Consider the following 12,381-nt stretch of genomic DNA (forward strand, 5'->3'; position numbering starts at 1 on the left):
CAGAATCTGTTCAATCAAAAAAAAAAAAAAAAAAAACAGAGGAGTAGTACCTCGTTTCCTCTCGCGGTTACCCCCGGAAGAAGACGAGATGTGAACAGCGTCATTGGCGGAGGCGTAGCCGTCGGCGAGAATCACCGTCGTCGCGTCCGCTTCGTTCTTATCTTCTCCGGCGACGAGAAGCTTAGGGATCTGATCATCATCAGGCGAAGACTTTTCTTCGTAATCAGAGAGATTGTTCAAACTCACACACTTTCTCATCGGATCAACAACAACCCTAACTCCAAACAACATGATCTCATCTCTCTTCACGACGGCGCCACTGTCTCCCGTCTCCGACGAGCTGCTTACGGCGGCCATTAAGAAGAAGAAACAAAAACTTTTTACGATTTTGCCCTTGCGTCGCTTTTTGGATATGTTTACCCTTTTCGTAATCTTTTAATTTTTTTTTTTTTTGGAAGAACCGAACATACAAATAAGGAAGAGACGAGGTGTGTGTGTGTGGTGAGTGGATCTGATGAGCTTTAACTTGTTTGCTTCTTCTTCTTGTCTTTTATTTTTATAAAATCACACGATATAAGCCACGTGGCATTACTTACACTCTTGTGTTGTTGTTACGATAATATGAGATGTGTCTATTTGTTATTTGTTCGTCACTTGTTTGTAGGCCTGGACATTCGGGTATCCGTTCGGGTTCGAATTCGGATCTTCAGATATTTGGATGTTCGGATGTACACATATAAAACCCGATCGGGTATTTTATAGAATCGAGTCGGATTCGAGTCGGATGTTTTCGGATTTATCAAAAATCCGAATTTGGCGTCAGATATCCGATATGGTTCGGGTATTTTTAACCGAAATTGATAAAAATACCCGATATTCACTGAAACTAATCGAAATTAAGTAAAAAAACGTGAAATCAAAAGTCTTATATAAATTGAAATACTGAACTGAGAGTTAAAGTTTTAAAGAGATAAAAACAAAAACCAAATGGAAGTTTAAAGTCTTAAAGAGATGAGTAAGTAGAGAAGTACAAAAACAATCATATCATCTCATCTTCTTCATCCAAACGATCCCAAGTGCCGACTTACAAAAAACAATCATCTCATTCGAACCCCTCTTCTTCTTTAACCACTTAAAGAGTTAGAGTTTCAAACTCTGAAAAGAAAATGACAAACAAAAAAAGTATTAGAGATTGTATCTTAGTAATCAACATCAAACAGATAGACAAAAAAAAAATACCTCTTTCAAGCTCATATTCAAACTCAACTTCTGCAAGAATCTGTGCATTTGTAAGAACCTTTTCTTCAAAATGAATATCTTGTTTTAACCACTATTCAGTACACATCAAAACCTCCACCATGTAGTGTGTAAGACAGCTTCTATATGGTTCTATTATCTTTCCACTAGTGCTAAAAGCACTTTCAGAAGCAACACTAGAAACCTGCATAGCAAATAAATCTCTAGCCATCTTAGATAAAATGGGATACCTTGCACTGTTGACTTTCCACCAAGAGAGAATATCATCCTCAATGCCCATAATCAATTCAGGATTCTCTACTTCTTCTCTCAAATAAGTTTCCAATTCATTAGTATCTCTAACTCCTATCTTTCTAAGCAATTTATCATACTTCTGCTCCATTGGGTTATAACCATCAAATTCATCTTCCATTAAGTCGAATAACCCATCTGTTTGCCTCACTTCAATAGCCTGAGATGATGACTGAGACTGACCGGATGCTTGAGATGTTGAATCAGCATATCTTTCACTATACTCTGCATACATCGCACGCATGACAATCAAAGTCGAATCATTCAACCCCTTAGCAGTTGTACTATCTTCTCCATACAGCTCCGCAAAACACAAATTTGCAAACTCCATCTTCTTTCTCTGATCAAAAACATTAGCAATTACCATCATACTGTTTCTGTTCTTGATGCCATCCCAATATTTGTCAAATTTCTTATACATCTTCTCGGCATTAACCTTCACGTCAGCATCGGTATTAAGACAGAGTAACTGAAGCTTCATTGCAATGTTTACTATCTCACCATAGCACTTATGTGCATTCAAAGTAGTGGAGGCAAAAACTACCAATGTAGCCTGATAGAAAACATTAAGAAACTTCACAAACCTTTCTATTTTACGCCAATAATTCGTCAAGGGAGGTCCTATCCTTTTTTCTCCATTATCATACTCGAAATAATCATTATAGAGCTTATCTTCGAACTCCATCCTATCAAACGCTCCTTTGAACTTAATTGCTCTTTTCAACATCAAGTATGTCGAATTCCATCTAGTGGTTACATCTAGAGGCAAACTACCCTTCGTAAACCTACCAGTTTCCACTCGCAGCTCAAATGCCTTTCTCCTATTTGGTCCTGATCTGACATAAGATATGGCATTGCAGACTGAACTAACACTAACATCCATTTCAGTCAGTTCATCCTTAACTATCAAGTTTATAATATGCCCAGCACATCTCATATGCATGTAATCTCCATTCAACACTAGAGAATCTGTCCTAATTTTAGAGAAGGTAGACTGAAACTCATCCAAAGCATTGCTATTAGCAGTTTCATTATCCACAGTCATAGTAAACACCTTCTTTATCCCCCAGTCAGCAAGACATTGTAGAAGAGTGCTAGCAATTGTCTTACCTTTGTGATCCGACATATACTTGAATCCGATTATTAACTTCTTCAACCGCCAATGTTTATCAACGTAGTGTGCTGTTATAACCATATAACTTAAACTTGTTGATAGAAAAAGAAAAGAAAAGAATGAGCTCATATTAGAGAAGAGAACATGATCGAGAATAAGAATGATCATAATATACTTGAAAAAAAACATACCTGTTACCGAGGATACCCAAATATCAGTGGTGAGTGACACTCTTTGCTTACTCTCAATAAACCATTGTCTAAGTGTGGCCTTCCTCTCATGATACATTTTCACTATGTCTTTTGTTGTTGTCATTCTTGAGTGAGGCTTATACAAGTTTACCTAAACAGATTATACAAGATAAATTTTGATTAGTAAAAACATATATAATAAAGAAGTTGCTAAGAGAATGTTAACCATGTTAAGAGAAGACTAACCTTGTTACAAAAGAATCTTAATGCCATGGATTCTACAAACGACAATGGTAGCTCTGCTATCACCACCATTTGGTTAAGTGCTTCTCTGAAAACATGCTCATGCACTCTTGCACTCTGTAGGTTTCCTTCTTGATTAATAATTTTCTGTCCTTGTGTAGCATCTTGACCTTCTTCCCACGCCTTGAATTTCTTACATATATTGTTATGATTCCATAAGTTTTTTGTCCTTGACTTTGTAGCACATCCTAACTCCTTCCCACAATAGTTGCAAGTACATCTGTCTCGGCTTCCAGGTACTCTTGTGAAGTGGCACCATACAATGGATCTTGGCGTAAGTATCCTTGGAGTCTTATTTTGCTCAACAACAGTTCCTCCACCATCCCATTGACCATGAGTTTGTTTTCTTTTACCCCTTATATTAGAATCTGGTGTCAAATAGTCTTCTTCCTCTTCATGTTCGTATCTCTCTCTATCTCTGTTATCATGAGTTGGAGATGATGAATCCATCTGTAAATAAAAAAATACTATAAGTTAGAGATGATAAATCTTATAAACTGAATCAATGATAAGTCGAAAAGTTAATAAAGAACAGAGATATCATAACCAACGAACAGATATATCAGACAAGCAAGAACATCATCAACGAACATCATCAACGAATATCATCAAAACTCAGCAAAAACAGAGATATCGAAAATAAAAACACTAAGAGGGTCGAAGTTGATTATATCGACAATATTGTTCTGTCTAACATACAAACATACAAGAGGAACTCTGCAAACATACAAACACTCAGAGGTATGATTAAGGTCTGCAATTGATTATATCGACAATACTGCGCTGTCTAATACTTGTGTATGATTAAGGTCAAAGTTTCATAATCACAACTAAAAAGAGAAGAAGATGTACATGTGATGGCCTCCGTGAAGTCGCAGAGGGAGGAGATGATGCTTTATCAGACTGTAGAGTTTCCAGCTTGAACAATTGAGGATTTTACACCTTTATCATGATTCACTTTGCCTCGATTTTGAAAATGAGAAACCGAACAGGCTATCGCAGGTTAGTTCAATAATAAAATTAGGGATTGTATAATTATAGATGTATATTTTATAGATAGATGTATAGATAGGTTAGATTGGTTCGGATATCCGATCGGGTTCGGGTATTATCCGAACCTTGTGAGAACTACACCCAATCGGGTATTATATACCATCCATACCCAAACCGAATTGCCTACTTCGAGTTGGGTTCGGGTTTGGGTTTCGAATTCGGTTAAAATGTCCAGGCCTATTTATTTCGTCGCTGATTTTCTTGTCTTTCTATATTTATCTTTAGTTTTTGTTAATTAATTTTAGTTTTATGTATTAATATTTGGATATATTCTTCTGATAAAGTGATGATCTCTCTTAATTGTTTTTTGTCATTTAAAATTGAAAGTGCTTTTTTTTTAAAATCAATATTGAATGTGTCGCGACGATCTCACACGCAAAGAAAGAAAGAAGAACAAAAAGGATTTCTAGTGTGTTTTTTTTTTTTTGTTGTTGTTGAACATTTCAATATAAAAATGAAAGAAGGTTGGTAACGGACTTGTGCCGTTGTGCGCATGATGCATGAAACTATGCTAAATAGAGATGAATGAGGAATTATAATGGTGGTTCATAAAAGCTGTTGATTGTAGTATAAATGGTGTATCTATATTAGTATTTTTGTAGCAATTTTTGCTCAAAAATACTAATAAGGAAAGTTTTTGCAATTAATTCTGTCGACCTATAGTAATTTTATATGAATTTTTTAGTATTTTATGGGCCTCTTGATAATTCATAATTTAAGGACCTCTATTTTTTTAGGTTGTAAACAAAACGATGTCCAAAATTTCATAGGATCCGCGAAAATATACTCTTTTGCTAATAATCTAGATAAAATTTCTGGAAAATGACTTTGTAGACAAAATTTCCGGAAAATTACATTGCAATAACTACGACATTAATGATATTTTCAATTGCCAAAATGATTGTGAATACAAATGAGTAGACCCTTGATTTATCAGGCATTCAAACTTTAAAAACTTTTATTTGGGTTATTCCGTTTTTTTATTTTAAATATTTTTAAAAGGTTAAATATGAAAAATATTTAAAACTTTTAAAAAGTTAAATATGATAAATATTATACCGTAGATACACAATAAATATTAAAAGTTAAGATGATATAGTGTAAGTTAAACATATCTTGGGACGGGTTATATAGCAGGATGGGTTTTATTGATATTTATATAAATTAAAAAAATATCAGTAATTCGGTGTTACACGGATAAAACATCATTTCAATATTTTGTTAACACTGTCAGTATCAGAGAATAGACATATCTAATTAAATTTAAATAAATATTATATAAAAGTAAATTATATTACGGTATTATATGGTCTATTTAACAATTATTATATAATATAACGTATTTTTCTAACAAATATAATTTATAATTTTAATATTTTAATTATAAATAATTTTGTCCGGATAATGTACCGCGAGTCTTAATCTAGTTATTATTATTATAAGTGTGTTCTATAGTTTGTAATGTAAGTTATTAAACGAATCTGGTCAACTCCATGAGTGCGATTCCCAATTTACATCCAACCTGTTTACCTTTATAAAAAAAAAACCATTTCTTGCTACGAATCATATAAGCAAATCAAAGTTACCTTGGAAATTTCAAATCTGTTGGAAGAACACTTCGTCCTCAGCTTTTCAATCTAAATAAAGCCCCCAAACCCCCTTTTAAAAGATTAAATATTGAATGTGTTTTGAGGATGTCACGATAATTTTACTTCTGGTTACAATTAAATGATTGATAAACTAATGAAAAAGAATATTCCAAATTGTGGCATCAAAATATTTGATGAAGACATGGGGCCAATGGGAGCACATGATATTCTCATCTTTTTAATACAAATATTTTTAGGGAAATTGGCCGGAATGACCAACAAAAAATTTATAATTCATTGTCTAGCTACTCTAACCATGAGAAAATGATATACTCTATATAATCTATATTAATGACAATTCTATCCCCACCACATGATTAAGAGTTGCCACTCGCCCCTATTTTTTTGTCTACGTATGTATTTTTTTTTTCTATATGCTTTACATATTTCTATCATCTCTCATTTGTTCTCGTTCTTTTCCCCTTTTTCTTTACTTTTTCATATTTTGTAATAAATTTTCTTTGAACAAATTATTTTTAATTTTACAAACTCAGCTAAAACTATATTTTTTTTTTATGTTTACTATAATTTAAAGATATTAAGACGAGAAAATATAATTTATAAACTAACTAAAATAACAAAAATATTTATAATATATAGAACACAACAATACTCTATTCCATTTTTAAAATTATATTTCTCAAGTTTCAAATTATTTATATTGTATACATACATTAATTCAAAGTATAATTAAAAATACATAAACAATTTATATTTATATTGTTTGATTGTCGGCATTTAACTCGGTTAATATATAGGGCATATACGGTTAGTGTTTAATACAGTTGTTTGGGTTGCCTATTTTGTGTCCTTTAGGGTATAGTGTTTTTTCTTTGTTGTGCGTTTAATTCGGTTTGAGCATATACGGTTAATGTTTAATACAATTGTTTAGGTTGCCTATTTTGTGTCCTTTAGGGTATAGTGTTTTTTCTTTGTTGTGCGTTTAATTCGGTTTGGGTTTATAAAAGAGTAGTTAGGGTTTAGCTTTTACAATTAAACAAAATTATATGTCGGTTTGGGTTTATAAAATAGGGTTTAAGGTTTAAATTTTATATTTAAACAAAATTATATGTCGGTTTGGTTTACAAAAAAGTGTTTAGGGTTTATTGTAGCCACCACCATATCGTATAACCACAACTAGTATCGTACTCTCATTACCACTATTATAAAATTATTTTATTAAATAGGCTTCGTTCTATACTATTTAGTTTTATTCTATACTATATAGTTTAAATTTTAATAGAACACTATTTTATTTTAATTAATTCTTATCCGATTTTAAAAATTCGAATCATGTTATATAAATAAAAAAAACTATGGTTTTTTGTTTAAACTTTTACAAGATTTGTTTAGTTATTTTTATAAAATTAAATTAGGACTTAAAATGATGAGGGGTGAAATCAATTTTGTTATGACATCAACACACATTTTTTCTTCTCCCCTGCCTTCTCCCCTGCCCGTGTTCTTCACTGCTATCTTTTTTGGTCATTGTATATGGGTCCATAATTACTCACTTAATTTACTTTATTAGATGGCTATATTCTTCGTTCCTTTTTTGGTTTTGGTCATCACACAAATTCACCCATATTTTTATGTGTCCATCAATTATTTATCTTTTTTGTGCCCATCAATTAATTGCTTTTTTTAAGTTTAATTTCCCTTACAAGTTGTCCGATCCTTTTAAAGAATGATTATTATATAAATCTCCTCAAAGTGTTCAAACGGATCAATTCACATTGCATACCACTATACTCTAAATCCCATCTTAATAAATAAAGAAAAAATATTGTACTCGTATGTATATTCATATATGATATGACCAATGTACGTTTTGATAGATCTACTTATTAGTAAGTACGTAAGAGATTATAAGTATCAATATAAACCAAATTTCTATCAAATTCTGATGATCATAAAACTTTTAAAAAATTGGAGTACTCTATAGTAGAATGTAAGAGCCAACTTCATTGTACTAGGTGTAAAAATGTTTAAAACGATTTAAGAAACTGAAGAGTATCATGACGAGGTTCATCCACCCTTGGTTAATCACACAAAATTAGCCTTGTATCTGTATTTATATAATTATATTCTAGCTCGAATTTTTACTTTATATTCTAGCTAGTGGTTTTTTACTTAAAACACGTGGTGTCATGATCATCCCGTTCAAGTTTAAGCATGGCCGGGATTCAACTTCAACAACATGCATGTTACCAAGGATCAAATAAAATAAAATTATCCTAATTATTAATCAAACATTTACCGTGAAAAGGAAAAAAGAAAAGGAACAGCACAAATATTGGTCAGGAATGAAAGGCACCATTAACTTTTCTTTGGTTGCACACAAAGATGATGAAATTAAAAGGAGTAGTTTATATATAAAGCCATTAGAAAAGCAGACTTTTCTCCCTTTTAGTTTTCGCTTTATAACCAATTTGGATGAGTATGGGACTTTCCTAAATCAGGATTTTTAGAAGAAGGCATGGATCATGAGAGAGTACATGATTTGAGTACTTTAAACAGAAAAATATAATAATATTTGTTCAAAGAGGTTTTAAAAGATCGAATGATGTTGTTTGTTCCACTTCCCACTTGACAAGCCCAAGCCCTTTATAAGTTTATAGTATATTTTGAAAACCTTTAGAGTTGCTCTACACCCACACGGCAACAACAAGACAACAACATTGACTCATTACCATATTGTAGAGTTGTGAAGAAGTCGTTTCTTTGTATGTTTGCAACAGATGTAATCTGAACGATCACAATTTACAAACAACATAAAAATGTAATAACGTAGTAGAATCTAACAATCCACAATGGAACGACACAAGCTGCATCACAAATTCACACAATATGGTCTTTTTGGTATCACGTAATGTAAGAAACGAAAACACGACGGGAAAACCGGGAAACCGCACCGTCGGTTTACTTTACACAATTGTGGTGTTTCCGAAATAAACTAGAAAGTAAAGGGTAATAAAGTAATTATACCATTTCCGTTCCTAACTGACAGATTCTTTCAAGGCGAAAGGCAAAAACATAAGGGGAAAAAAAAACAACAAACCACTTTTTTTTTTTTTGTTTGTTCATTCAACTTCGTTCTTTTCTTCTTCGCGACTTCGGTCGGACAAAAAAAAAAAAAAAGAAATCGCCTATCCGCAACAGCATTCACAGCCCTAATGACCGACCCAGAGGTAAAAATCCCATTTTTAATCCCTAAATCTCCGTCGTTTCCGACTTCACATTCCCCAATCGATAAAAAAAAGTTTTGCTTTTTGTTTTCTTCTCTGTTTCTGTTTAGGTTTCATTTCTCTTTTTAAGAATGATTACTGTCTCTGATTTCGTTTTATATTACCGTGTATTGATACGAATCGGTGTTTTTCGGATATGGGTATTTGTATTTTGCATCTTTGCGATGAATTGTTTCGTTTTGTTTTGTTTTGTTCTCAGCAGAAATTAACGGCCTTGAAGAAGGCTTACGCGGATACGATACTGAACACGGCGAAGGAGGCGGCGGCGCGTGTGATGATATCCGAGAAGAAAGCTCGTGGCTTTCAGCAAGAGCTTGCGGCGGTTAGAGATGAGGCTCTCCGTACTTGTCTTAGGCTTAAACAGATGTATGATTCCAAGGTACGACGTTATTTCACAAAAATGTAGATTTTGTTTCTTGTCAAGTTGTTTCATTCACATCAAGTTTTGACATTTCTGATTGACTATGAGCTTTTTGGTTACATCCTTGATAAAATCTTACAGCCACATTAAGAAGTATGTGCTTTTTGGCCACCGTTTCTTCGTTGTGTGTTTTGCCTCATTGAAAGCGCGCTGTTAAGAAAGTTTTATTTCTTTTTTTTTTTTTATCTGAGTCAGGTTTATGACCTGGAGACTTATACTTGCTTAATTCTTATGTACCTCAAACTCAATTGGTATTGTAATATTACATATGATGATTTAGCTTTGCAAGGGTATCATTTCTGATTTCCAAATAGACTCACGTTCCCTAGATCTCATAGTATAGTACTTCAAATGTTGTTTTGGAAAGAGATTTCAATTCTGTGTATTTTAGGAGTGAATTCTGAATCAACCATAAAATTGAGGAGTTTCTTTTTGTAGGGAGGACCTAGGTAGTGTGAGAACTTGTTCTTTAGTTTACACTTTATTGCAGTAACTCACTGTTCGATCAAAGCTGTTTAGCTTGAGACTGTAGCACATCTTTCTTGAGGATCAAAGCTGTTTAACTTGTGACTCTAGCATAATCTTCTAAAAATCTGTGGTTATAGGTCAAGGAGGCAGAAAGTATTTCTTTGAAGAAGCAGCAAAAGATTGAGGAACTTGAAGCTCAACTTGGAGAAGCTGAAGATATTGTAGGAGAGCTAAGGACGGAGTTACGAGAATCACGTTCTCTCCTCGAGAAATTGATTAATGATCGTCAAACAAATCTTAGCAACGAAGGAAAAAACACCAACGAAGCAGTTTCTTTACAAGTGCGCGAGGACTCTAGCAACCATGAGAGATCAGTAGTGGCTAATGGAATCAAACCACATATGAGTGACAGATATTTTAGTATTAACCATTGTTATTATAAAGAGAACAAAGATCCTTGTCTTCATACTCTTCCTTCCATACTAAGTAGACGCAGAGAAGCTGAGACAGTAGAAAGGAAAACGGCCAGTGGAGATTGTGCTGATGTGGGATCACTTACAGAAGCAAGGAAGGAAGAAGAGAAAGAGACTGATATTGAGCTTTGTACTACACCTTTGTCGCCTTCTGAGAAACCATGTGTCAAATTCTCATATAAGAGGAAGCGTAACATGGATGGAAGAGACAGGAGCAGCAGCCCTGAAAGAGGAGGTTCGTCATCATCACAAGATGATGATGACGATGAGATCAGAAACAGGAGACAAAAGACTGGTGAGAAAGACAACATTTACTTGGATTCTTTCACCGGCACAGAACCAGCTCGTGATAGTCGACGTGTAGCTCAGGTCGCTCGTCAGGTTAGTTGTAAATCTAAAGAAGTTAATATCAATTGTTTGCTTCTGGAGAATTTTTTGTTTCTTGTTGATGTGAGAATTTCTGGTTTCTCTCTCTCTGTAGTAAAAATTGTCTTGGAAATTTCCAGAAATATTCAAGATTCTAACCTCTCTTTTTCTGTTTGTTTTGTTGTTTCTTTGTTGGCATAGCTTTTACCATTCTCGGAGAAGAACGTGTTGCAGCAGAGTCAGTGTGATGATGTTCCTTGAATCACAAGTATGCTTCGAAGATCATGTCATGAATTTCATTTGATCCATCCGGAGGAGAAATTAGTTGTAGTGGTACAAAGATTGGTAGCATAGATACACTCATTCTCAAAAGCTTATAAAGCTAATTTTTGGTCGTTAAGTTTTAGATTTTGTTCTCACACTTGGTCGTCCGACGTCGTTTCTCTACACCTTGACTAATCCAAAAACCACCAATGGTGGCACGATCACGGTACTCCGAATCAAAGGGTAGTTTTGGAATTCAACAAGCATAAATTAATTCACAAGCCCGGCTTCGATTCTCCGAGCCTGGAAAAAACAGAGCAATTTCGCCTTTTTGTAAATTCTTATCCACCTTTTTGTAAATTCTTGCTCTAATGAGAAGAAAAAAGCAGATTGCATTAGTTTTCTTCGAGAACCTTTTAAAGAAAGAAAAAAAAAAGTCTTTTAGCTTAGTAGATATCTCGATTTCATTCAGGGTCTTGCGTCGTCTTGTAACGGCGAATTAGAAGAAGTTTCCTCAATGCGTTTACCTTTATAATAAAACTTTGCTATTTTTCCACGAGATTCTTTTATATTAGAATAATATCAATGTGTGTTTTTTTCTTTCTCCAGCGAAGGTTCCAGTCTTCCAGATGACTATAAAAATAAGGTTAAAAGAAGAAGCAAATCAATAGAAGTCATATTCGTTCACGAATCACGAACACAACGTTTGACCACACACTAAAACACGTCTCTTGAACTATGAATGTGTATGTATATATATAAACACAACATAGAAAACTAGAGACAGTCACAAACGCCTTAAAAATTAATCAACACTTTTGGTTATATACAGAAAAAAAAAGAAGTCATTTATTTCGTCTTAGAATCATCAAAGCTTGCTTGAATGGACGGAACATCGTGGGCTGACCAATGGGACAATAGTGCGAAAGGAGGCCGTATAGGAGGCGGGGCCATCGTCAGTAGCGGCGGAGGTGGAACGAAGTCGTCGAACTCCAACACGGCTAAGTACAAGGAGAAGATGGGACAAGGGTTGGAGAAGACGAAAGCTGTTGCTTCTTCTGGTTTCAAGAAGCTCAAGACTGGTTCTGCTATTGGTTTTCGTTGGGTCAAGGACAAGTATCACAAAACCACAAACAAACACTAAAAACATTTTCAAACTCCTTGTAGGATGTATAATGATTATGTAGTGTGAATCTTTATGTCTGATGTTGTACACTGGTCGATTTGTATGAGTTTTCGAAGATTTGTATTCATGTGATTAAATTAAATTGATTTTTTTTTTT

At 33.9% G+C, this 12,381-nt stretch overlaps 3 protein-coding genes across 5 annotated transcripts in view; 2 read left to right on the plus strand and 1 right to left on the minus strand.

Moving 5' to 3' along the window:
- The window catches only part of LOC104740601 (transcription factor MYB1R1), a 2,463-nt gene extending 1,928 nt beyond the window's left edge, over nucleotides 1-535 (minus strand). For both annotated transcript variants that reach the window (XM_010461254.1, XM_019236292.1), the window contains exon 1: nucleotides 51-535. In XM_010461254.1, coding sequence (XP_010459556.1) covers nucleotides 51-357 — 307 coding nt within the window. In that variant the 5' untranslated portion in view covers nucleotides 358-535. The remainder of the gene's footprint in view (nucleotides 1-50) is intronic.
- Nucleotides 8,942-11,496, plus strand: LOC104740602. Of its 2 annotated transcripts, none has more exons than XM_010461255.1 (4): nucleotides 8,942-9,049; nucleotides 9,306-9,485; nucleotides 10,133-10,849; nucleotides 11,036-11,496. In XM_010461255.1, exons 1-4 carry the CDS (start codon nucleotides 9,035-9,037, stop codon nucleotides 11,093-11,095), a joined length of 972 nt encoding a protein of 323 aa, XP_010459557.1. In that variant the 5' UTR covers nucleotides 8,942-9,034; the 3' UTR covers nucleotides 11,096-11,496. The 2 variants fall into 2 exon arrangements, with proteins under 2 accessions (XP_010459557.1, XP_010459558.1); XM_010461256.1 differs by having other exon boundaries at nucleotides 9,309-9,485.
- On the plus strand, nucleotides 11,787-12,375 carry LOC109128795. The gene has a single exon (XM_019235794.1). It carries the CDS (start codon nucleotides 11,982-11,984, stop codon nucleotides 12,240-12,242), a length of 261 nt encoding a protein of 86 aa, XP_019091339.1. The 5' UTR covers nucleotides 11,787-11,981; the 3' UTR covers nucleotides 12,243-12,375.

The sequence above is a fragment of the Camelina sativa genome, chromosome 14, assembly GCF_000633955.1.
Source record: "Camelina sativa cultivar DH55 chromosome 14, Cs, whole genome shotgun sequence".
Taxonomy (NCBI): Eukaryota; Viridiplantae; Streptophyta; class Magnoliopsida; order Brassicales; family Brassicaceae; genus Camelina; species Camelina sativa.